The 27,214-nt window shown below is 37.5% G+C and overlaps 1 protein-coding gene across 2 annotated transcripts in view; it reads right to left on the bottom strand.

Moving 5' to 3' along the window:
* The window catches only part of SRBD1 (S1 RNA binding domain 1), a 178,964-nt gene extending 152,006 nt beyond the window's left edge, over window positions 1-26,958 (bottom strand). For both annotated transcript variants that reach the window (XM_031466939.2, XM_010997166.3), the window contains exons 1-9: window positions 26,895-26,958; window positions 23,979-24,058; window positions 22,904-23,081; window positions 17,019-17,405; window positions 11,048-11,214; window positions 8,196-8,313; window positions 7,034-7,172; window positions 2,833-2,929; window positions 1,403-1,538 (exon numbers count right to left, since the gene is read on the bottom strand). In XM_031466939.2, the coding sequence (XP_031322799.1) occupies window positions 1,403-1,538; window positions 2,833-2,929; window positions 7,034-7,172; window positions 8,196-8,313; window positions 11,048-11,214; window positions 17,019-17,405; window positions 22,904-23,081; window positions 23,979-24,058 (1,302 nt within the window). In that variant the 5' untranslated portion in view covers window positions 26,895-26,958. The remainder of the gene's footprint in view (window positions 1-1,402; window positions 1,539-2,832; window positions 2,930-7,033; window positions 7,173-8,195; window positions 8,314-11,047; window positions 11,215-17,018; window positions 17,406-22,903; window positions 23,082-23,978; window positions 24,059-26,894) is intronic.
* Between the last annotated feature and the right edge of the window lie 256 nt (window positions 26,959-27,214).

Genomic DNA, 27,214 nt, shown 5'->3' with positions numbered 1-27,214 from the left:
GAGCACTTTTTAAAACTTACCCACTTATCATCACCCACTCTGCGGTTCAGCAGTGGCAGTGAGGATTACGGGCAACATTCCTGGTGCAGGCTGCTAGTACCAAAGGGAGCCATATGCACCTTATTCTCAAAAATCTGTGATCTGTCTCGTGGCTCCCTGAGGGACTGGCTCAAGGGCTTGCCTTTGTTTTGCCTGTCTCAGAGCTTCTCCTAGACAGAAGCCATTTCCTGGGTGGCATTTAAGTATTTAAAGACAATGTGTTAGCTGCAGTCTCAAAGGGGTAAGGGATAACAGTTGGGGATAAGAGATTACAATTATGGCAACCATCAATCAGACCCAAAGAAGAAGCTAGGAAATGAGACAACTGAGGGGAGAGGGGCTTTTTAAAGTTCCTGCATATTTTAGGAAATCTAAGAGATCATGTACACACTCAGGACCAGACAAATACACACTCTGCAAAGACCTGAGAAGACGTTAAGCTTTCACCTCTAACTGACTTTTGAGCTCCACCCAAAGAGGAAGTGAAGGCTAAGGCAGAGTTGTAAACAGCCTCCCTAACTGCTGAAGGAGTGCCGCAACAGAGTAAATATACAAGACTAGGAGAGTTTGGGGGTTTTTTGGCTCAAGGAATTAAGGAAATCTCTGTCAAGTAACTAGTTCTCCACTAAGCTAATGAAACAAAGACTTCAGTGGCCACACACAAGAAAGAATACAGACTACAGAAATAGTTTAGATGCTACCCAAGCAAAATACAAAAACCCACAACAGCAGCAATAACAAATGCTGGGGAGGGGATAGAATCTGATTTTCAGTACTGCCAACTTACAAATATGCTGCAAGTTAAAGGAAATCATAGACAGAGACCTAAAGGAAACCAGGAGAATGTTGTCTCAACAAATACAGAATATCAGTAAAGAGTTGAGAATTATAAAAAAGAACCAAAGATAAATTCTTGAGAATCCTAACTATAATTAGGATAATTAGTAAACTGAAAAATGAAATTAAAAGACTGAGGTATCATGACTATGATTTATACAACTAAGTGAGACCTCTCATACTTTATTCTAAATCAGATATCCCTAATTTATATTTCATATGGAAAAAGATCCAATTTGAGTTCAAATCCAAGCATACTGGGAAGAAAAGTCTAATAAGAAAGTCAAGATACCTGAGGTATTATTTTGTTAGTTCTGCTAATAATTCTCAGTGTCATTTACTAACTTCTGTGGGTCTTGAGTTCCCCATTTATAAAATGGGGAGGACATAACAATATAATAAAGATTTATATAAAGAAAAAATAGTTGATTGAAGATTCTTTAATTTCTTAGTAAGCAAAGGAATAAGCAAATACAAAGTATTACTATTACTACCATCAACAAGCACAAGCAGCTTCCTTATTTACCTGATGATGCTGGATGTTTCTTATGTTGCATGAAAAATTCTGGTAGAGCTGAAACTTATCAACATCTTTTTCATTTACTTTTTTTGAGGACACCTTTGCCAGAGATGACTGGATACAAATATATCTATTTTGGCACCTATTCAGATACACAAATATTAAACAAGTAGTTGTGAAAACATGCGTTAGTAAAGAAATCTTTCATGAAAACAAGATTAGCCAAAAAAAAAAAGTGAGATTCACCAAATTAGATTTTTTTTAAATGATATCCGACTATAAAAACATTATTAACCCATCAAAAGAGGACTCCTAGCCTTTTCATGTTAGCTTAGGTGCTCCAGATCTATTTATATTTCATCCCAGTCCTCCCATAAAATGCCTAAATGAGTTCAGATACCATCCGTAGTTAAGCAAGAGATCAATAACTCTAGCCTAGATATCTTCCTTTTCTAACCACTGAGTTAGGGAGTCAGAACCAATTAAAAGCTAAAAGAAAGGGAAACAAGATGATGTGTCAGGATGGCTTCCAATGACAATTTATGAAATTGAACCAAATTTCAGCAGTAAAATTAATTATAAAAACATATTTAAAAACCTGGGCAATTCTCCTGCTTCAGCTCATTCCTGCTAATGCCATTGAGAAAATAGAAAAATTCTCTCCTTTATATTTAACAAAAACCCTGAGAAGCAACAGTAGTCAACTGGTTCATCTCCACCTTTCCTCGCTTCTGCACAGCTCATACAGCTAGAGATGTGGAGAGAGGGGAAGAGCAGATCTTTGGCAAAACCCTGTCTTCTATTACACAAAGAAAAGGAAAGACAGAGTACCTAAAAACAGGGTTTTTAATAAAATAGTATCTTTTTTTTTAAGGAGGCATAAGCCCAAGTAGGGTCTAGGTCAAAGGGTTTTACTCTTATAAATTGGGACTGTGATACCGTGGGTAAGCTGCCCTCTCCATCAGCTAAAATTCATTTTGAGGTCAGCATTTTTATCTGTACTTGATATTAAACATTCTCAAGTTAACCTAACCACTGGTAAACACCAGAAATGAGATATTATAAAATTAAGTACATACATCACAGCATGTTTAAAAAGCAAAACCATCCACTCTAAATGGTTAGGAATCTCTCTCTAGCATGTATTGCATAATGCAGTGGTTTTTAAACTCTGTTTCTCAGGCCTCCACTGAGGTGCTTCAGGGTAAGGAGGGTGAACAGGCAGAGTTCCAGGCTCCCTGCCCAGAATTCAATTAAAGCAAGTTTAATCTGTTTTACATATTCTGGTTCTGTTGTTTAAACAAAGAGTTCTGCTATTTAAAAAAAAAAAAAAGTTTGAAAATAAAGTTTTTAATGAACACTGGAGTTAGCATTAACCATGCAACCCTTAACAGCATGAATCCAGAAAGCAGAAAACTCTCTTAAGAGTTACTCACAATTTCCGAATGAAGTCAAGTGTGTCTTTGTCTTTAGCAACCATGTCTGCTAAAATATGCTGCACTCCTGTTTCAATATCCTGGAGTGTTGAAAGCCCTTTAGGAGAAGGGTAAGAGGAAAAACAAAAGCAAGATCTACAGATCGGTTTTTAAGTCTATAATCACATATAAGTGTATTCCAGTCAAAATAAAACCTTAAATTGACAACCTTAAGACAGAAAAGTATCATAGCAGTGCCTAGTTTTCCACTGCAACAAAAACAAGTCTCCAAAACCAATAATACAGGACCTTAACATACCATGTAACCCAGTGGTGAAAAATGCAGCTCTGAAGCCAGCTGCCAGATGGTCTAATCCTGGTTCTACCACCTACCAAATGTGTGCCCCTGGGCAAGTCACTTGACCTCTCTGTGCCTCAGTTTCTTATAAAAAGGGAATAATAATAGTACCTAGTTCATGAAGTGTTTAGAAAGATTAAGCATGGCCATAGGAAATATATATTAATAGAATCATATCCCAAGGTATACCATTTCATTCCAGTTACAAAAATTCTCCTTTGCAAGTAATTTTACTAATATACCTATTTTGGCTTATGAGGCATTTATTCTCATTTTCAACGACCCATCTGAATCTCTCACATCTACAATATAAGCAGAAAACAAGAGCCATTATGTGGTTGTTCATCTTCACAGCTGAACTGTCTACTGATGGTAGGTTAAGTTCTCTCCAAGCGCTTTCAGTTTGTTAATTTACAGCAGTGTGTCTTGTACCTTAGAGCCCCTGTAATATCAAATTATACACTGAGAGAGATCATTTGCAATGTATTCTTTCATTTCCTTTGTCTCTATGATTCTGTTTCCATTAAAGCTTCTTTTTTTCCTTGCATTAAAGCTTGAATTACACAAGCACTGAGTATCGTAAGAATGTCTTTCTGAGAGTATGGTTTTAACAAGTAACAGGTACAAAAGACAAATGGAACAGAGGGACAGATTATGGAGTAATTAGCAAAGAGAAAATTCTTCTTGGGTTGTGTTGTGATAACTAAACTGTGATGTACCTGCATTTATTTCAAAGAATATTTAAAGAAAGGAATTTGGCCACTGAAATTAATAGGAATTCTGTTTACATTTTAAGAGAGATTCCCTATGAGGGAATTTTCAGGAACAAATTACCTTTGAGAGGTGGAAGACTATGTGTGTAAAGGAGTTAGGACAGCCATGGCACATAGCAAGCAGTCAACAAACGTCTGTTCTTGTGTTAGCTTTCTTGCTAGATCAGTCTTTATCCTAGAAAACCGCTCACTATGCACTAATTCCTGGAGTCCGAAAGGACCTCCCAGAATCATTACCCAAAGTTTAACGAGAATACCAAGGCAAGAAGTCAGTAGTTAAGATGGAACCTACAATGAGATCAATTAATGAGAGAGAATAGAAAGCGGAAATTAAAGATTTTGCTGTTATAACAGAGGGCCTTTGGAAAGGCCACATCATTAAAGGGGATACAATTGTAAACCTTATGTAATCAATGAACCGTATGTAATTCAAGTTATGCTAGAGTTGTAGAACAATGTTCTGTAAAGTATCATGTAAGTACCCAAACATAAAAACACACAGGTACTTGCTAAAAATATAAATTCTAGACTGTGGTATTTTATTGTTTTACAAAGCATCCTAGATGATTCTGGTACTTTTTAAAGTTTAAAAAACCACTACTAGGGAGGTGCCTTGAGCTACCTTGAGCAATGGTTCTCAACAGGAGGTAGAAATGATCAGTCATTTGGAAAGCTCGTCCAAATTACAAATCCCCTCTCTCAGGCCAACTAGAGAGAGAGAGAGGATTGGGAAAGAGTCTTACGTGTTTTGAAAATGCACTTTTTCCCATCAGAGAAGTAATCACTGGGGTTTAGTATGGCTAAGGATAACAAGAGTTCAAAAAGTTTAGCACTTCAGTAAAGTCAAGAGAAAATAATGTCCAGAGAGCCAGAAAGTCATATCCCTTGCCCTGAAGTGAAAGCTTTACAGCTACTACACCTTCAAACTTCCACAACCTAACAAAAATGGAAGGGTCAACATTTCTCTTTACTTTTTCTGTACTAAGGCCATGCCCTTTTCATACAGCAGAGCAAACAGCTACTCCTCCTTGTACACAACGTAGGGACATTCTGGATCTTCTAGGATGTAGTCTATTTGTGGCACAGTATATCTTTTTGATTCAGACCAAGTTCTTGTTGGTCTGTGGTAAGTAAAGTTTCTTCTAATGAGGGAAAAAAACACTAAAATATCTGGTTCCTTAAATATTTCTTTGATGAGTGATGGGAACGATGAAAATATTTCTTTAGAAAAACAGTAATAGGACAGAGGGGGATCATGAGTATGTATGCAGTATAAAGAACGAGGGAACAGAGAGAAAGGAAAAACATTCCAAGTGAAAAGCAGTATCTAGTTTGTTTGGAATTGATTATAATTTTCCTACATTTATGATCAGAGTGAAAGGAAGAGGGAGAAAAGCAAACAGAAAGTCCTGACATGTGTGCTAATACTACTCTAACTGTGCTGGGCCCTTACCTACCCTATTATCAGAAGTACACCTAGTGCCCAGCATCAGGTTGTCCAAGAGCATCACCATATTACGACCATTGAAAGAGATAAGGTTATGAAACCTACTTAGTAGGAACTAAGTATGTGAGCGAACCAAGGAAAACTTTGTACCAGAGGAGGTGAAGAGTAGAAGGAAAGGACACAGACCAGAAGAGAAAAATAAAAGCAGATCATAAATCATTATGCACCTAACATTCTGAAATCTCTAACATTTAATTCTAATAAAACATACAATCACTGGGCACAGAGAGTTCCCACCGTGGCTAACCTTAGTGCTTGGCTATGTAGTCTCAGCTAATATTAAAATATTAAAGTTGCAATCATTTGAAAATACAACTAAAAATACACATTAAAAAATTAAACAAACTTGAATTTTACTCATTTCAACCCATTCTAAATTCAAATAATACTAATTTGCTTTTTCTTTTTACTACTGCCCTTTTCAAAATGGATATTAAGATGTATTTATGTACAAGTAGATATTCATATTTTTAAGACATACATACTCAATTTTTTTAATTGCAAATTCACATTTGCTGGATTATTTAAAACAAATACAGGTTTTGGTATGCTGGTTCTCTATAGTACATCCTGTGGATTTTGTTATGAGAGACTGCCCCCTGCAGACACTTACGTTTCCCAGTCTAAAGAACAGAGGGCAAAAGGAACTTGAGTGACGGGAGGAATCACCAGAGCATCCCTCTTCCCATTCAGTCCTATTGGAGCACTCCTTGAAAAAAGCCACTCTTACTCAAAAAGCTCTCACTCGAGGCTCAGTTTGACAATAAAACTAATAAACCTTGACATGTATTAGTTGTCACTTTCCTTGGATTTTTCTTAGAACTCTCTCTCCCTTACCCTCTTCCTCTCTCATTCATTCTTTCCTGTGCACACACACAAAGTGTAGGAAGGTACTTCCTAAGACAAACACTTTGGTCCTGGAGAGTAGAAGTGTGGGAGTAGGATTTCACTTTACAATTCATGTCTGTCCAAATTGTTGTTATTCTTTTTAGAGTAGATATGACTTTGATCATTAAATAAATTTTTAGAAATAGAGTAAAAGTTTTAAAAGACAGTATGAAAGGATCTTTACAACCTTAGATGTAAAGAGATTTCTTTAAAAAGAAAAAAACCAATTATCTTAGTAGACAAGATGAACAAAATTGAAAAGATTAATAAATTAACCATAGTAAAACTAAGACCCTCCCCGCCCCATTTAGCAAAAGACAGCATAAAGAAAGTGAAAAGAGAAGTTACAAACAGGGAGAAAAGATTTGTAACACATATAGCTAAGAAATGATATCTAAAAAGTACTTATAAGTTAATAAGGAAAAAGAGAAACAACACAATAGAATAATGAGCAAAAGACTAGAATGGGCACTTCATCAAAAGAGGAAAGCTGAATGCCTAAGTAGGAGGTGTATTGAGATTCTTTTTTTAGAATTATTTGTTTTATTAGAATTAGCATATTATATTCTTTATATGCTATGATATTCTTGTGTATCATCATTACTTAAGGAAATAACTTTTCTTAACAGTGGTTTTCAAATTAAAAAAAGAAAGAAAGAAAGAAACAGGAGTGACCTCTCTAAGTAAAGCCAGTACCTTTCACATTGGGTCTAATATAAGAGAGCAGATTGAGCTCCCCTGGATTCTCAAGCAGTGTCCTGGCTGCTCCTTCTAATCCCAACTGCTTTGCTCTCTGGGCTTTGGTGCCTTTGCTCCCAGTTTTATATGGTGCTGACTAGGGGGGAAAAAAAGTTAGAAAAGATACCAAATCATTCAATTTTACAAAGCAAAAGTTAAAATTAGGACACAATTAGAAGACGTGAAAATTCTAAAAACATTCTCTTCTCAACCCTTGCCTCTTCCTTCAGAGATGAATTATTACTAACTAGAGAATACAAGCTGTATGAAGACGTTGTTCTTTATACTTTTCTATATGCTTACAGTTAGTTATTTGTTTGGATTCAGTCAGTCTAAAAACTGCCAGGACTGAAAGTCCTCAACTCAAGCAAGCTCCTCTAAAAGATGACAACACATAATACTGCTACTTCTTAGTCCACATTCACTCCTCAACCTGCCACCATCTGGCTTCCCTTTACACACATCTTGCTGAAACCGGTATCACAAAGATCCACAATGATCCCCTAATCACCAAATATGCATTTTTCAGTCCTTACCTTGCCAAAACTCCCTGCTGTATTTAATTTCTTAACTATTGATCATTACCTCTCTTCCTTAATCTTCTATGGGTCATTATTTCCTGATTCTCTTCATACTTCTCTATTCTTTCAATACTTCTGTTCTTTTCCATCCTATCTTCTTCTTAGGCTCTCCCTTCCTCTACTCATGCCTCAGAAGTTAGTGATCTTCAATGGTCTACGCTGACCTGAACTCTTCTTGACTGCAATCTTCCATTTTCATGATTTCAAATACCAACCACATGCTGAAGACACTTACATCTATGTCTCCAGCTCAGCATTCTCCCTTAAGCTTCCCACTTTTGTAACCTACTCTCCTTTTCCCCTACTCGACTGGGAATTCCTTGAAGACAAGGACTATATATTATTCATCTTTGTAAATCCTAGTGCCTCACACAAAAAAGCATTTGATATTTATTGAATAAAGAACATTTTGTTGAATTAAATAATGATGGTGGCTGATGACTTCAGCTTTTTATTTCCAGCTCTTTAACTATAAAAAGATCCAAATCATAATATACTCAGGAAGGTATTTACATTAAAAGATAAAAAGGGTTCCTTACCACATGTTCTAGTTCTTCAAAAGTTTTACAGTTCAGCAAGGCTTTTAACAAGCACTCAGACATCTTCCCTTCCTTCTTAATTTTTTGGATTGTACTATGAGCCTTCTTTGCAACAGCCCTGAAAATAAAAATTTTTTGTAATATACAAGACCTATATGTTAAAACTTTCTTTGTGAAACTATCTCAAACTTACAGAAAAGTTGTCAGTAAGGTAAAAGAACTTTTTCCCCCTCTGAACCATTTGAGAGTAAGTTACCATCATCCTCAAATATTTTATTGTGTATTTTCTATAAACAAGAATCTTTTCCTATAACCATCAAAAGCAGGCAATTAATATTGATATAGTAACATTATATAATATTGATATGTGACATTCTAACCCTCAGACCTCATTTAAGTTTCACCATTGTTCCTATAATGTCCTTGATGGTGAATTCAGCCAAGAATGGGTTTTATGTACTTGCTGTGTGTCTACAGTATCCTTCAAGATGAGACGGTATTTCAGTCTCTCCTTGATTTCCAAAACCTTGATAATGTAGAATGTATTATTACAACCTCTCATCCTATTTCACTACCTGTTACATTTATAATTTCTGCCTACAACGGTATTGCTAAAATGATGGGCAAAAGTTAGAGAGATGATAATATAAATTATTAAAAATAATTGGTGGAAAAGAAAACTAAATCTACTTATGAAACAAACAAACAAACAAAAAAACCCAAGGCAGAAGATTGTAAATTAAAGAGAGAGAATATGCAGTCCTTAACCACACCTGTGTCTTTTACATTCCTGGCAACCCAAGACTATTTTCAGAGGCTGAAGCCTACCAGGGTCACTTTGACAAAAGGCCAAGCCCTACTGGCCTGCATATAAGGGAGAGGAGAGGCATTTTTAGAGAAAATACAGAAAGTTTCCTACTATCCATAATCACAATCATTTTTTAATTCACTTTTTTAATAGTGACCCTCAGGAGGAAATATATTTTACCTTGCAACTCAGTATACATATACACATATATAATTTCATATTCAATAGTTAAATAAACATATGACAGTTTCATGAAACAATATTTACCTTTACCACAGAAACTGCACTCATACTTCCTATTCTCTATTTCATTTTTGTTAAAGTAGTAACAATCTACTAAATTAGTTTCACTACTCACTTATGAGTAGCAATTAACAGACTGAAAACCAATGCTCTAGTTATAGAAAAAGCTGAGCTTAAGAAGAAATACAGACCATACCTCATTACCAAAAAGAAATCTCTGTATGATATTAAAAGATCTTCTAAGTCCCAATCAATGCCACCATTTACTTGAAGAAATATTCCTTTACTAATATTTAATATATTCCTCTATTAATAGACAACAAGAGAATGAATTCTGTTGCAGCTGAAATTTTTTTTTAAGAGAAAAAGAAAATAGTAATAGTAATCTTAACATAAATGTCCCCACCCAACCCCAAATTGGTAAATACGTTTAATTTTTTTTAAGCAAACTATTCTTGCTTGTTTGTGATACTTTCCCCAATTTCAGATCCCAAAACCCTTAGATAGTCTTCAAAACTCTTAGACTGCCTTCAGCCAAACAGAGAGCTTACTTCAGAATTTGCAAACTGCTGGACTTCTCAACGTAGCCTGTAGATGGTTTTGTTTGGCCCAGAAATTTTTTTCACATAAAAATTCAGATTACCAGTTTTTCAAAAACAGGAAGATCCAGCAGTCTGGGTAGACAGCTCCTGCATGCTATAATATACTGGAGATGAGTAGTGGCTGCCCCTCTTAGACAGGACTTCTGATCTCCAGTTTGTATCTCTTTGCACCTGATTACACTAGCCTGGCCCTGGAAGATATGAATCTGAAACCACTTGATTAACTAGTCTAGTCATTTCTGGGTTGGCTAACTGATTTTGCCTCTCAATAAAATATAACTCTCCACATATCAGCAATTTAATCTTCCTGGCACTAACAAAACTTCAGCAAAAGGGGTAGGAATGAGATGAGATGCAAGTTCCTCCAAAATCACGGAGGCTTACTAGGCTTGTTCTAATACTAACCAGTAGTGCTTTTAGGATGGCTTCATGGTAAGATTATATCCAATTTAAATCATATCCTTTTTGGAGAACAGACATATCAACAACACAGGACCTGACATATTGGAGACATGCAATAAATGCATGAATGTGAAGAGTGTTTTAATAAACTCTACTGAGTAATACAGTTAGAGTCTTACAGTCTTTGTATACTTATGTCTGAGTTTTTACAGTAAGTTCAGAGGAATAATTTTCTTAAAGGGTGCTTTCCATTCTATAACCATACAAAACTTACAATCCACTAATACTAAATTACCATGTCCTTTAAAAGAACAGAAAAAGATAATATACATATTCCCTACCAAACTCAATACTGCCAAAGAACTCTCCATTTACAGATTTTATAATATTAAAAGGACAGTTTTATGTGAGCTAGTGAAGATTTAGGCTAAAATCTATTTTTCTGAGTTTCCTGCTGGTAGTTCTAATTTTTCCATTATGCAAAATCATTTCTGTGAGAGAAGATGACATTCAAACTCTCAGGCACACACTCTTAATAATGCAAACCACCTTTTGTGGCTACATGCCCAAGCTATGCATAAACACACCAGCAGAGGGACTCTGCACATCCCTAAATAAGTAAAATGGAGCTGGCTTCCTCTGTCAGAAGGGAACTATATCCAGATTACAATATATTAAGAAAAACTATTGGAACTATTGAAATATACTATCATTCACTTCCTCACTGTTTCACCTCATTGGCTCACACTTCCTCTCTCTCCACTTAAAAGAGGCTCTTCCTTTCCCAGGTTTCTTACCGTAGCTCCTCTAGGGTTTGTCGAACTTCTCTCAAGGAATCAGCATCAAGGTTATTGATAAGCTCTTTTCGATAACGTATAATGAAGGGAATTGTGTTATCATCATTAAAGAGACGAATAATGTTGGCACAAACCCAAAGTTCAATACTAGCTCTCTCAGATAAAACCTGCAAATTAAGGATATTTAATGATTAAAAATACTGAACATTAAACATCTATATTATAATGAACAGTTTAAAATACAGCATTAAATAATGTTCTCCAGTCACTTAGAAACTAACTGCTGTGGTTTAAAAAAAGAAAAAATTATATGAAATACATGTATAAATTGATAATCATGAAACAGTCATTTCACTAATTCAATTAAATCCAATTGAAACATCCAAACTCTACAGGGCTCAATGAAATATGCATTTTTCATCTCTCAACTGGCACCAAAGATCAAGGAGCTGGTAACCATTGTGTTGGCATAAGCAATGAGAAAAGACACTTTCAATTATTCCTAGTGAGAAAGTACAACAGTATAACCTCTGTAGGAAGAACAATTTGACAATATCTATCAAAATTTATAATACATAAACTCTATGGCACAGCAATTACACTCCTGGGAATTTATTTTGATATATTCATACCTCCAAAAAGTGATATTATTTATAGTGATATTTTTTGAACAACTTTTTCCAGTGTAGCAGAAATTAGCAAAAACCTAAGTCTACAATGGGGAATTATGATATGCCCATGAAGTAGAACACCACACAACTTACTGATACGGAATAAATCACAAGAACTTGGAACATGGCTCATTTGGGGGAAAGGTAATTGGATGGCTTACATTTAGGGTAGAAAGATTCTTCTGTGTCTCTGGAATTCTGTATCATTCCCATATACTACATATTCAAAACAATTATTTTTAAAAAACAAGTCTAAGTTTCAGCAAAATGTACATGCAAGCAGAAGAGCTTACGGAAGTCAGCCTGGAGAAGAGAAAGAATCAAATGCAATTTCAGTACCTGTCCACAAAAACCTAAGCAGATTTTTTTTTTACGAAAAGCATGAAAGGCTTTTATTATTATTTTATTTTATTATTTTATTATTTTATTATTATTTTGATCTTGATGCCCAAGATCTGTCAGAAATAGAAGGAAAAAAACCCAAATTATTAAAGAATTATCATGATCAACTGCTTAACAAAATCAAGACAATACATAAAATAGACTGAATTTCAAAACTACAAATGAAATAAATGGCTGAATTCCAGAGACTATCAAGGATACTCCCACTCCTCTGTGCACCTTAAATCCTGAGGCCTACATCATATCACTCATTCTGATGGATTAGTACCAACTCTGCTGAGAATGCCAACGTCACATCTTCAGCCCCAGCTCTCTTCCACATGAGCTCGACTCATTTAGCCAGCTACCTGACATATTCTCTTGAAAACCTATTAGGCATCACAAACTTTGCATTCGCAGAAGGGATCTCCCTCTCAAACTTATTCCTCTTCTGGTTTTCCCCTTATTAAGTCCATTAGAACAACAATTCAGGACAGAAATCTAAGAGTCTTCAACTCTTTTGACTCCTTCAACTCTTAAATCCACTTCATCATCAAAATCAAGCAACTCTAATTGCAAAGTATCTCTTTAGTCTATGACTGCTCTTCATTTCTCCCGACACCTCAGTCTAGTTCAAGCCAGGGTTACTGCAATAGCCTTTAACCATTCTCCTTGCATCCACTCCAACCCCTTCTATGTCAATCTCCATGAAACAACAAGAATTATCTTTTCAAAATATATACTGAATCATGTCACCTGACCAGTCAAAACTTTTCAATGATCTACCACAGCATTTAGAATCCAAAGTCCTTACCACGACCCAAAAAACATGGGCCTCCCTCTCCAACCTCATCTTATCCAGGCTTCCCCTTATTAGAAGCCAGCCCCAGTGGGCTGTTCTCAGAACAATGTTCAGTTCCTACAACAAGCCCAGTAGCTTTCCTCTTCAGAAGCCTTCATGAGGCTGCTCCCCCATTCAGAAATGCTCCTCTTGCTTGATATCATCCCTGACCCCTATAAAATCAAACCCATTAGTGTTTTTCTCTCAAATCTGCACCTCTTCCTGTTTCCTATTCCAGTCAACATCATCTCCTACCACAGAAACCTTCAGGGATATCGTGGTTATCTCCTCCAACAATACCTCCCCATTATGCAGCAGCATTGTGGCTGGAGAACACTCGATCTCATCCCCACCTCCACAGCATTTTGTTCAGTAACCAGTTGTTTTAAAATTAACAACAGCCAGGGAGTGGCCAGAGAGATTAATCTAGTCTGCTTGTAGCTCAAAATTTGGGCTAGAACTCTGGACCCAGTAGTTTCTCACTCCGGAGAAAGACAGTTTGTACAAGTAGAATCTTGAAGCTGCGGACAGTAGTGCTAAGAGATTGTGGAGAGACTGTTGTAGTGCACTGACTAAACTTCCCTGTTACATTGGTCAATAAATCTCCTTTATTGCTTAAGCTAGTTTGAAATGGGTTTTCTCTCATTGCAACCAAAAGCATTTTAATCAATGTCTTCAGTATCACTGTGTGTTCCCTATCAGGCTCATATAATCTGTCATCAAGGAAGCAAACTGAACTTCTAAAATGTCTGTTCTTTCCCCTCAAGCTCCCTTTCTGCTATTATCTTCTTTTATCTGAACCACAAAGCAGTTTTTTTTCCACCCAACCTCTCTGCATTACTGATTATATTTCTAAAACACATATACATATATAAGTCCCTTATTTTTCCCTTTTTCTTCTTTTGAACATAAGATCTAATGATTCTTACCTAATTACTAGTAAAAGTTCAACCATTGTAGCATAGTTTTATTTATTTATTAATATTTTTTAAGTGGAGGTACTGGGGATTGAACCCAAGACCTCATGCATGCTAAGCATATGCTCTACCACTGAGCTATACCCAGCTGCCTGCCACATAATTTTAAACTCCTTCCCAAGCTTGGTCCCAAATTTCACTGTCTTCAAGGAATAAACAATCTAAAAGAGAAGATAAAATGTTATGTAAATAAGTACAAGTAATACAGAACATGCCAGGGAATGAGTGGTATAATGTTTTCAGAAGAGAGAAAGCTCTCCCCGGTGCAATCAATAAAGGCTTGCTTGCGTTTCATCTGGCCCTTGAAAGATAAGCCAGACTCGGAAAGATGGACACAAGAGATGAAAATGACAAAAATTCTCATTATTTTAGAACTGGGTGATTGTTAGAACCCATGGGCCCCCACTATCCTAAATTAGCTGCTACTATTAGCTGAAGGGGGCCCAAGACAGCTAAGGCTCCAGACCTGCATCTAGATAGGATGAGGTCTTAACAAATCCAGAAGCATCAAATCCGTAAGGGACTGTGTGCTGCTGCTTATGCAAATTTATTCTTCAAATTAAGGATAACAAAACTACATATAAGCAGTCACAACTTTTGAGCCTCCAAATCATCCAATTTCTTCTGTCTTAATTTATTCAAACATTTATTTTAGCTCATATTATATGCCAATAACCATATCAAGTCAGTGATAAAATGTAAAAAACCAAGTCCCTCTTGGCAAGGAGCTTATAAACTAGAAAGAAGACAGACAGACAAGTAGACATAAAATATAGTGTGATCTATACTGTGACAGAGGCATATACAAACTACTTTGAGAGGACTTGGGAGGAAGAAACATCTACCCTTGCAGGAATAGAAAAGCAACAAGAGAATGAAGGTATCTCCAGGCAGCCAAATGGTGGCAGGAACTCTAGGAAGAGACTAGCACTGATGAGAAACCACTGCACATTTTTTTTCTATATCTATATGTTTAGCAATGCTAAAACGTACAATGGGTATTGCAGTGAGTGAGAAATGGAAAAGTGGATGGAGCTAGACGGTGAATTCTAAAGAGTTTGAACTTTATCCTATACTCAGTATCAAGCCACTCAAGCTGACCTGCTCATTACTTGATTTCAGCTGTTGAGTCAACCCCCTTGTAAACTCCTTTGACATTCTGCGAGCCAATGAGACCTGGAGGCTGGAGCAATGGTTCCTAACACGTGGTTCCCAAATCAGCAGCAGGAATATCATCAGAGAACTTGTTAGAAATGCAAATTCTTGAGCCCTACCTGAGATCAACTAAATCAGAAACTCTGGGGTGGGGCCCAGCTATCTGTGTTTTAGAAAAGTAAGGCAAACAACAAAGAAATAAAGAATTAAAAGTAGGTTTTCATTACTTGCAACCAAGAGACAACTGGCAAAGGCAGGGTCATTTTCATCTCTTTCTCTGTTATACAGATTAGGAGACAGGGGTGTGAAGCCAAGTTCATAGAATAAGCCCTGGACTTTACTTCAAATAACTTATTACCACAGTTCAAGAGACTTAGTGGTCTTTGAAACCTTCCTCCCTCCCTCTTGCTCACTATCAACACTAGAGGTGGATCCATGCCAATAGCAGAAATAAGCTTAAAAGTAAAGGAGAAGATACAAATAGCTCATACAACTCAATAATGAAAAAAAACAAACAACCCAATCAAAAACTGGGCAGAAGTCCTAAACAGACATTTCTCCAAAGAAGATATACAGGTGGCCAACAAGTACATGAAAAGATGCTCAACAGGGAACTATATTCAGTATCTTGTAATACCCTATAATAGAAACTAACCTGAAAAAATGTATGTATATATAACTGTACTTTGCTAAACACCCGAAACTAACACAATGTTGTAAATCAGCAAAACTTCAATAAAAAAAAATTTTTAAAGTAAAGGAGAAGAGAAGGGAAGTGGGACATGTCCACCTGCCACCCTAGGTCTGGACTGGGATCAAGGAGTGTGCACTTTAAGAAACACTTCAGGGTGAACCTGATGCAGGCTGTCCCTGAACCACCCTTTAAAAACATTTCCTTGTAGGCTTAAATGAAAAAAGAAAAAGAAAGCATAGAAAGGAGCCTTATTACATTCTAACTCTCCAAGAAACTTTGGACTGTTTAGTTCAGGAACAAAAATGAGAAGAAAGCTATGAAGCAACATTCTATTCCTTAGTGAACCACAGAGAAGAAAAATCACAAGCAAAAATTACTGGAGATGTTTGACTAACAGGAAATAGAAAACACAGCATGGGTTAAAAAAAAAAAAAAGTTTCTCTGAAGAAAAAGGTAACACAGACACACACTCACACAATCCCAGACTGAGAAGTGGTTTTAGGGTCCAGCAGAGGCACTGGGCTCTAGAGCAGTAATTCACAGCAGAGGAAGGAGTACACTTCAGAATCACCACAGGACAGATAATAAGGAGGGAGATTACTGTATCTACACTGAGGGGCACTCCCATGACTGCAAAATGTTCCCAGAGTGTGTTGGAACAGACAAAAAGCTGAGAACCACTAGTTAAGAGTCACTCTTCAGGTCTTCTTTACCATCCCCAAAGCCAGCCAAAAAACTGGGAGAAATTCAATTTCTCCTGCAGCGACAGATATAATTATGATAGCTCAGATTGGAATTGGGATAGAATTTTAGGAAATTACTCGGCTTTGTTCATGGTATATTATAATATTACGCTAAGAGTTAAATAGAAGTACCAAGAGCCAATCACCTAATCATTTGCATTGCTTTTATGGTGAAATACAGTCCAAGGTCAAAGCAAAAACTTAACAATGAACTTATGAGGACCTAATCTGTTGGCACGATCTGTCAATATGGTGCATGTTCACTAGAACACCACGGCGGGAAGCCACCTTGAGGTCGCAGCTTTGAGCTGAAGAACTGATGACAATAAGCTAGAATACCAAACAGCATACCCAGGAAAGGAATCAGTGGCCAAAGCCTCCAGAACTACTGACAAAAGTGAAAAGAGAACTGAAAACTCCCAGCCCTTCACTAGCCAGTGCCACCACCATCCTTGTGAACAAAAAAAGGAATCGAACTAACTGAAGTGACAGAAAGAGGCTACGCATACCTGTACTATGTCCCAGTTCATTTCGACCTCTTCCTTAATATTGTCGGCATTTGCCGGAAACCTGACAGGCTGCCCCTGAGGACACACTTCTGTCTTCACTTTCTTCAAAGGAGACTGACTGCATGGAAAGTCATCTTCGTTCTCCTCCTTCTTGCACTCCCCTTCCCACATAGCACTTGTGGACGGTGTCTCTGTGCTGTTACTCCCGCTCTCTAAGCTGCTGGCTTTGCTGGTTTCTTCATCAACTTTCAGCTTTTTGGTCCTCCGAGCTGAAGGTGACTGAGCTGAATTCTTCCGTTTCGTCTTTGCTGTTTTCAGAGTCTGCATGGTATCCAATTTATTTTTTCTGTCTTCCAAATCAGCATCAGCAATAGCCACAGAGCTATTCTATCAAACCACAAAGAGAACACATGAGAAATAGAAGATTAAAAACCAATTTCCCTTCTATAACTCAATTTAAAAAAAAATGCAGTTACTATAAATAATGGTATAAAATGTATTTATTGATACGGAAATAAGTCCAAACTTTAGTTAAAAACAAATTAAAAAACTGTATTCACACAATAAAATCCAATTAAAAAAACAAACGAACAAAAAAACCAGTCGCCCTGAAATATTATTCAGCAATGAAAAAGCACAAATTATTGACACACACAATAATTTGGAAGAATCTCAAGGAAATTATGTTGAGTAGAGGAAAAAAGGCAATTTCAAAAAGTTACATACTATATGATTATATTTATATAACATTCCTCAAAAAATTAATGGTTACTGGGGGTCAGAGATGGGGGTGGGGGTTGGGAGGAAGGTGGGTTTGGCTATAAAAGGGCAATACTAGTGATCCTTGTGGTGATAGAACTGTGTTCTGTGTGGTGGATATACATACCTAAAAATATGGTAAAACTGCATAGAACTATACACACACACACACAAATGAATACAAATAAAACTGGAGAAAACTAAGTAAGATCAATGGACTTTATCAAGACTAATATCCTGGTTATGATATTTAACTACAGTTTTGCAAGTTGTTACCATGGGGGAAATTGGAAAAAGGGTACATATCTCTCTGTATTATTTTTTACAACTGCATGTGAATCTACAATTATCTAGAAATAAAAGGCTTAATTTTTAAAAATAAGTAAAGGATAGCAGAAAAACCAAGATTTAAAACTTGCAATCAAAAGTCAACCCTTTAGGAGGAGAAGAGTAACACTCACGTGCTCATAAAACTCAACAGGCTACACCTGCTACCAGGTTACACATGGCTAGAGAGCAGAAAACATGGCAGGACAGCAGGATAGTACTGGTAGGAGTCTGCCTAGCAATACACACGGGTAGGTATACAGGCGCTACTCTCTACACTACCTGCCCTTCCCCAGGTGACACTCAGGTGTGAAACCACATCTGGCACTCATTTTGACACTAGAGTGGTAAATAAGATACAGATCCTGCCCCTGGACTTTACAATTTCACCAGCTAGCCTGTCTTCAGTTACCTAAGAGATGCAGATGGCATAAACTTGAAGAAAAGAACTGCTCCCAAACTAAATTTCAGTCAATATTCAATTTTTTTCTCCTATCAGATTTTTTCCCAGGATTACTGACTACTGAAAATACTGGGAACTACAATAAAGAGCACCTCTCCATCCTAATGTCCACCCATCACCACCTAACCTGGACATGATATACCTTAAGTAGCCCCCTGAGTATTACATTTTTAGCTGGAACACAATGGAGAACAGAGATATAAAAACAGACTGTCCCCCAAATCCATACAGTTGATAATAACCTGATCAAATTAATTGACATAGCTAAAGAAAGAATATGTCAATCATATATAGAGTTGTCAGCAATAATGGGGCAGAAAAATGAAAACTGTAAAAGCAAATATGATCAGCATCTAAGTAACCAACAAAGAAGAGGAAAGCTTAGCAAATAGAATCTGAGTAATTTGATCCCAAAGGTAAGACAGACCTCCTGTGAGATGGATACATCAGACTACCTTAGATTCATGCAGTTAAAACATTTGTTTTCATTGTGACAAGGATAGTGCCTCAACCACAGTAGGCACTGAATGAACCCAAACGAACAGATGTATCTAATTCTCCTGTTCTCAGCCCATGCTCATCAAGTAAATTTCTGATTATCATTTAATTCTCGACTTACTTCAGTCTCTGATGAGAGATAGTGCTAGTCGTAAGAGTTTAACTCCTTCTGATAGTTTTATCACACTATTAATTATTAAACCAGCACTGTGGTTTTATACATCACTCTTAGGAGCATGGCTGATGTAAAAACACCCAAGAGAAATATATCAGTTCCTGAAATGCTGACTAAATCATGCTCCTGACTTAGAAACCCAGTTCCATTACTTACTATCTGTGATCCACAAGCAAGTCACTTAACATCTCTCGCCTTGGCTTTCTGGTCTATAAAATCAAGACAATTACAGCACCTGCCTCAGTGGGTTGTTGTGATGATTAAGATCAAGTAAGTGTTGAGCATGTTGCCTAGCTAATGGTAAGCAATCAAATATCTGCTAATACCACCATCATTACCTTACCATGGCTACCACACCTGGACCACCTCCTAGGACAAGGATAAAGAATTAGATGAAGAAATAAAGAAAAAGTAAAATGGCTAAAAATGGGAGGCTTAAAGTAAGAGGGAAAAAGGAAAGCCAACAATCATAAATTGGACATTTAAACGTATCTTCTCTGGAGTCTTCAGGCAAAATTTATCTAGTGTTTCTCAGTGTTGTTCATAGACCACCGAGACCCTTTCAGGGGGGCTGCAAGGTCATAACCACGTTCATAATAATGCTGAGGCACTATCTGACATTTCAGTGATGGTGCAAGAGCAATGGTAGCAAAACCCAAGGCAGTGGCACCAAGCTGTACTCACAATCACTGTTCCCCTCACTGCCACCACACACCTGCAATAAAACAATGTCAGTCTCACTTAAGAATGAAGCAGAAAAGTTATTCATTTTTAAAATTTCAATCCTTGAAAACACATCTTTTTCATATTCTGTACTGAAATATACATAAAGCCCTTCTGCTGCAGGCCAATGTGTACTGACGTGCAGTGGTTGTCTCATGGGACACCTATGAACCAGGATTTTCCAAACGACCAACACATAATGTTACAAGATCACGCATGGGTAAAAGATCCATTCAAATAACACAGATCAATGGATTTTAATATAGTACAGTATGGGTACAGATTCCACAATGAAACACACCTTTTAGAAATTACCACTTACTGAGCTTTGGTATAGTATCAAATAATATCCACAATTATCTGAAAAGGCTATTAAAACATTCCTCCCTTTTCCAAATACATATCTGTGTGGAGGTTAGGATTTTTTTATTTCAGTTATCTTCTAGTCAGACATTAAAGACATTTGCAAAAATGTTAATGTTATTCTTCTCACTAACTTTTTTGTTGCCGTTAGGGAAATATATACTTATTCTTACTTAAAATTATTTGTTATTTACATTAACATATAATATGTTTATTATTATTTTAATATTGACCAGTATTTTCTCATTTTTAATTTCTAACATAGTAAATATTTACAGATATAAGCCACATAAGAAAAGTTCCTTGAGGTCCTCAATAAGTTGTAAGAGTGTAAAGGAGTCCAAAGACCAAAAATTTTTAGAAAAGTAAATTTAAACATGTTTAGATCAAAACACAGATCAAAAACATGGAAATATCTCTTAAAGCTTCTAAGATTCTGCTGCCTTCCTCAGTGACATACTCATTTGTAAGCCATGACAATATTTTTCCTCCTTATATTTAACCTGAATCTGACAGACTGAATAATCACAGTTCATTTTCTTTCACCTTCAAAGGTTTTTCAATCACCCGTAACACTCCAAATGGTTTTTATAAGCCTATAAGTAAACCCAAGACTCCAAGAAGAATCTGACTATTCTTTTTGCTTTCTCTAAAAGTTGTAAACTAAGTCAAAAAAGTGGTTCATTGTATCTTTACCAGTCAAATTAGTCATCAGGCCTTGGCCTTGACCTTGCCTTGTACTGTACCATGTAAGCTCAAAAGATAACTGGAGAGGGATATGGAGTCAAGAGAAGGCTTCTTAAATATTAAATGTAAAAGAAAACTTTTATACTCTGCAGCAATTGAGGAAGAAAAGATAACAAGACAAAAAAAAGAAAAATAAGGAGATGACTAAAGGAACAGAGACCTTGAGCAAGAATGGATGAGATCTTAAGCCCAAGTGGTGAACTAGTCCTTGGTACAAGGAATGCCACCATTGCAGCAAGACAGAAGGTGAATGCAAGAATACATAGCGTGGTCATGAGAAAATGAGAAACTTCATATACTCTCAAATAAATAAAAGGCAACGCCATCATCTAAGTTAGAGAAGAGAAAGGGATTTAGGAAGTTTAAGAAATGAGAAAAAAGTGAGAAACAAACCTGCTGGAGAAAAATAATGAGTCCACCAGGTACTTCTGACACAATTTTGAGGTCTGAGATTATTAATCTAAATGAAAACAAATTAGGCCCTTGGTGAGACTGTTCCCTGCAACGTCAGCTGCTCAGTGTAAACAAGAGAGGTTATGGCTCACCCAGCACTGGGGTTTAATCAGCCACGTAGGACTGAAGGAAAGAAGGGCAAAATGGTGAGACTATTTAAGAAAAAGTGATTGTGTAATCTAGGCTAGATGAGGCAGGAAAATAAAAGGGCTGATGGATAATGACAGCACTAGAGTCCAAGGATTAGGTAGTGGGTCTCAACCCCGGCCGTATAAAAAAATCACCTGAGGAGCTTTAAGACAATAATACCACTGGTGCCAAGGCCCACCCCCAGAATTCTTTCCAGATTTAACTGGTTTGGAAAAGGAGCCTAGGCACTGGCATTTTTTTTCAAATTCTCCAGGCTGAGAGCTACTGATGAGAGGTCGTGACAAGCCTGCAAAATTGTGGCAGTAAGGGCACCTGAACAAGTGGGCTAGAAGAATAGGAAATGGTGAGATGACAGTACAAAAGTGAGATGGGTGAAAAAGAAATGTCAGCGGTAGCAACAGATTCTGGTCATGACAAGATTCAGGTTGAGATCACAAGAGGGGTGGTGAAGGCAAAGAAGAAAAAGTCACTGGAGGTGAGGAGGTCAAAGAACAAGGAACACAGGGTACAAGATGGTTCATCCAAGTGGAGGAGGAAGTCACTGAGAATAATGACAGAAGATGGCAGAAGCTTCGTATCAATGAAAGAAGAGGAGTGGCCAGTGGGTTGGCAAATTACAGCAACGTGGAGAGGAGGAGACTGAATACTGTTGAATTTGGTCTGCAATGTTTGCTAAAAACAGACTTTAAAATTATTAGGATGTTACCAATTCTATCTCTACCCAAAATAGGGTTTTCAATTATTTTGTTTGGTAATGGTTACACCAGAGGAAGATGTCAAATGAATGAAATGAAATCTAACATGCTCCACGTGCTTTCATTGAGCTAGAAAATGTGTGAATTGTGGCAATTCTAAAAGAGATTCTAAACACTTCCCCAGCTCTGAGTGTCTCTTAAGTGACAGACTTTCTATTTGAATTCTCTTTTTCTCTTTTAAAAATTATACATATACCAAGCATCACAGGAAGGATCAAGAAGAAACTATGACAAAGGTTCTTAAGCTGTACTCTCTTGAACTATACTTTAAAATTCAGAAGATAGGCATGTGTACATTTCACTCATTCTATGGAAGAGAGGATTCATAACTATAATCAGATTCTCAAAGGGTTTGTGACCCCAATACAAAGGATCAAAAAGCTAAGAAATACTTCCGTGTAAGGGGAAAGCAGCATCTCCAATTAGGAGGGCACCAGAAGTGCTCCTTTTGTCCAGCGAATTAAGCACCTACCAGCTCCTCCTTAACAGCCACGCCTGCCAAGCCATCACTCATCTGTAGGGTGTTCTTTTTCACCCGTGGCACCCTCTTTGGTTTAGATTCCTTGGAAACAGGCAGCTTACGGCTCCTGGGGACTTTCTTTTGGGGCTCCCAGGCACTATCCTCCTTGTCATCTTCAGAGGCAGACGATCTAGGAGTAAATTGACAGAAAAATTTCCAGAAAAAATGAGGCCAAATGTTAAAGGTGAAAAAGAGACATACGCTTCTTGAAAAAAGAATTAGGTAGGAAGTGTTTAATACAAAACGAAGTGATGGGAGCAAAGGCTATGAACAGATACTGCTAAGAACTGAAACAAGAGAGCTGACCAGGGACCAATGCAGAAATACTCCTGATACATTATAAATCACAGGTCTCTCTCCATTCTCCTCTCACCTAACTAATCCACACACACATACACTCAAGACATAGGAAATCATTTATTACCTGTAATTTACTGGGTCATGTCACACCATAGTCACTGTGCAGTTTTCCATTTTAAGTAATGTCTAAAGATATTTTTGATTGTCACAACTGGGATGGGAGAGGGATGCTATTGGCATCTAGTGAGTAGAGACCCGGGAAGCTGCTACACATCCTACAATACAAAGGACAGTCCCCATAGCAAAGAATTATCTCGTCAATAGTGCTGAAATTGAGAAACCATGCTCTAAAGCAACAGGAAAATCTCCCCTGCTCTCACAGACCTTATATTCTAGTGTAAATATTATATCATATTTTAGTTGGTTAACTTCTTGTTCAACAATTTATCACCAACACCTCAACAGAGCCTGGGACACAGCAGGAAGAGTTTGATAAATATCTGTTGCATAAATAAATGAAAAAGACACAGCCTTCTTCAACCCAAATGACTTAAGAAATTAGTTATACATATGTGTGTGTACAACTGAATCACCTTGCTATACACCAGAGACTAACACAACACTGTTCATCAACTATATTTCAATTAAAAAAAAAGTCAGTGACAGAATGTATTACTCCTTAAAATATACATCATTCTCCCATCTCATATAAAACTTATGTGCTTACAACTCAGAGAAAGAAGAGAATTCATCTTTGGATACCACAGTCTGGACCTTTACTTTTGCTCTTCTTGGCAATGATGACATCTGGAAGGAGAAATACAACATGAAATCAGCATGATTTGAATCACTTGAATGACTGATCACTTATTTTATCTACAAAATGATGTGCCATTCAAAACAACACTCCAATAGCTCTGCTGCTAGAAAAGGCCAATCTAAAAAAAGACAATCATTCACAAGCCTAAACACTGGTTTCCCTTCCTATGTGGCTGCCAATTATAGCCTTCCGATGGTTTCAAAAGCCTGATGAGTGTGGGCCATCTTGGGAAAAATATACCTCCAGACTTCCCTGGGGCAGTTGATAATAGCATGGAGTAGGGTATCCGGAGATATTCCTTTGCCTCAGACAGCTTACACTCAGCCCTTACTCCCTTTACCCTTAGTTCCAAGGTATCAGGTACTGTGATTTTTTTTTTTGGAGGATACTGCAGAGTAAATTGGTTTGGTTCTGAAATGCTCCCATGGCTAACTTGGGGTTTTAATTTTTACATAGTAAAATCTGCTAATCTTCTTGGTTTTGGAGTTTTGAGTCATGCCTAGGAAAGCCTTTATTCCTCCACCTCCACTCAAAATTATGAAAACAGTCTTCTTTATTTTTTGTAGTACTCTGCAGTTTATTTGGTACATTTAAGTCATTAGTCAATATGGAATGTATTTTAGTTCATGGTGTGGTGGCAAGAATTAAACACCTGTTTTCCTCCAGAGAGATAGCTGATTGTCTTAATACCACTTATTGAATAATCCTTTTCTGTCCTAGTTTGAAATACCACCCCATCAAACACTAACTTTCTCTGTTTTTGTTTTACTGTGGTAAGATATGTGTAACACAGAAATCACGTTATTTTTTCCTTTATGATGGATATTTAGTAGTACTTATTTGAGGAATGATGAACTGCATAAACATAAAATGCCAGATTAATCAAAATTTCATCCATTTCCATGGTTTTAAATACCTGTATCAGTCACTTACTAACAAACCTAATACCCCCACCCCAAATCTTACTTTTGAGATTCAGATTTACCTAATAAACTGCTGGCCTATGAAACTATTTAGATGCTTCATAGTTATCCAAAATTTGACATATCCACAATGGAACTCTTGATAACCATTCCTTATCCTAAAACCCATTCCTCCCTCAGTCCTTCCTATCTTTGTAAATGGCACAACCACTCACCTAAAATAAATGGTTCTTTGCTATAAGCCAGAACCTTGGGAAAACTTTTAACAGCTTCATAAAGCTTTAATTGACATGCAATAAACCATTCATGTTTAAAGGGTTAAAATTGGGTAAGTTTTGACATATGTATACTCATCTCCACAATCAAGTTGCTGAACACAACCATCATCCTCTAAAGTTCCATTTGCTAAGCCAAAACCTTGCAAATCTTCTTTCATCTCCCACATCCAGTCTATTAGTGTCACATAAGTTTTTCCTCTAAAATATATGTTAAATCTCTGTGATCTCCAGTGAGGCTTTAGCCCCCAACTTTTCTCATCTCTTAGATCTCAACATTTTAGGCCTAAAATGGGTTTCTCAGATATAATATTTTTATAGGACCCTATTTATTTCCTTTATAAAGTACTATATAATATAATCTGTAATTATCCTTGTTTATTGTCTGCTTCCCCCATGTTCACTTTATTGCAGCAAAATAAACACCATGAAGAAACCACATTTGTCTTACTCACTTCTGTATCACACAGACCCTGGCACTTAATAGCTGCTTTATAACTATTTAAATGAACATAAAAATATATACAAAAATGGTTTCTACAGAGAAATATACATTTTCTCTCCATCACTATAAAGCAACATCACACATGGCACTCATTGCTTTCTTGAATAAGAAATGGTACAAAAAAACATTCCTATTCTTACTGGCTAGATATTTTCCCTCCTAAAAAGCTCTCTTATTTCTGTGGGCACATAAGCATATTCAAAATCAGTAACTTGGAGGTTGCTATGATGTTACTAAGGGGGGAGGCACTAAACCAGGGAGAGTGAAAATCGGGGGAAGGGGGTAGAAAAACTTGCACGCACACAAATATTACATTAAAATTGGAAAAACAACAATTAGATAATTTAAAGAAGCATAGAGGGGAACAATTTTTTAAAAGGCACCTAAAGTTTCCCCGAGAGTAACGACAGAAGTGCTTGGAAGGTCAGCAGAGATCCTTAACTAAGTAATACAAACAAAACACTAGAGCTGGAAAAGAGGCTCAGAAATCAGACAGTCCTACTTTCTTTTATGAATATGAAGCCTCAGATCCAGTGAGGTGAAACAGTTTACTCAAAGGGAAGGGCTACGGTGGCAGAAGTACTAGAACCCCGAGCCTCAAACACCAAGCCTAGGCTTGTTTCCCATTGCACATACATTATATTAATGACATGCTGTCGTGTGGGAGGTTCGAGGAAAGTTGCCTAGAGAGTTCTCTTTCCTCAGCAGTTATTCAGTGCCTCCTACACGCCAGGCACACTGCTAAGGATGCAGCTGATTCTGCCTGGGCCATGATCTGGTAGTGAAAAGGGCGCTTCCTCCCCCGCCTCCGATAATTTGAGGTATGAAAACAATCTAGATTCGCCCGGGCTTTCCCACGTCAGTCCCTGTGTGCTAAATGCTGCAATTTGACTCAGAAGACGCGCCAGGTGACACGCGGCAGCTAGGGGGGGATTTCCGAGGGTAGGGCGTAAGATGCAGACAGCAGACAGTAAAATGTAGAAACTTCTCACTTTAAAAAGGGATGTTATTTCCCAAATGAGCACTCAGAACTTTTTAAATGGCCCCGAAAACACCGGAGCCCGGACGCCGGGCTCGCGGGAGCCCCTAGGAAGACCGCCAAGGCGGACGCTCAGCTCACCTTCCCGCCCCGCGTGTCGGAAGGCCCGGGATTCTGTGTGTACGCTCACGTCTTCCGGTTCCCGCCGGAAGTTTTTCAAACGCCGGAAGTCCCGCCTGTCTTCTCCCTTACTCGTCGCCAAGGTGCGGAGCTGCCGTAGCGGGGAGGAGCCGAGCTGAACGGAGGAGGAGCTAGAGAGAGGATACCGTGGAGCGCTGGGGTGGGGCCCCGTTCCAGGGCTGGGGGCCGAGCTCCGTCTACCCGGATCCTAGCGGAGGTAGGGCTAGAGGTGCTTGCAAAGGCTGACCCGGCTCCCTGTTTTTCTTTTTTTCCTTTCTCTT

Source organism: Camelus dromedarius, chromosome 15 (assembly GCF_036321535.1).
Source record: "Camelus dromedarius isolate mCamDro1 chromosome 15, mCamDro1.pat, whole genome shotgun sequence".
NCBI classification, from domain to species: Eukaryota; Metazoa; Chordata; class Mammalia; order Artiodactyla; family Camelidae; genus Camelus; species Camelus dromedarius.
The sequence above is the reverse complement of the archived record's forward strand: the minus strand, read 5'-3'. Positions and strand labels throughout refer to the sequence as shown.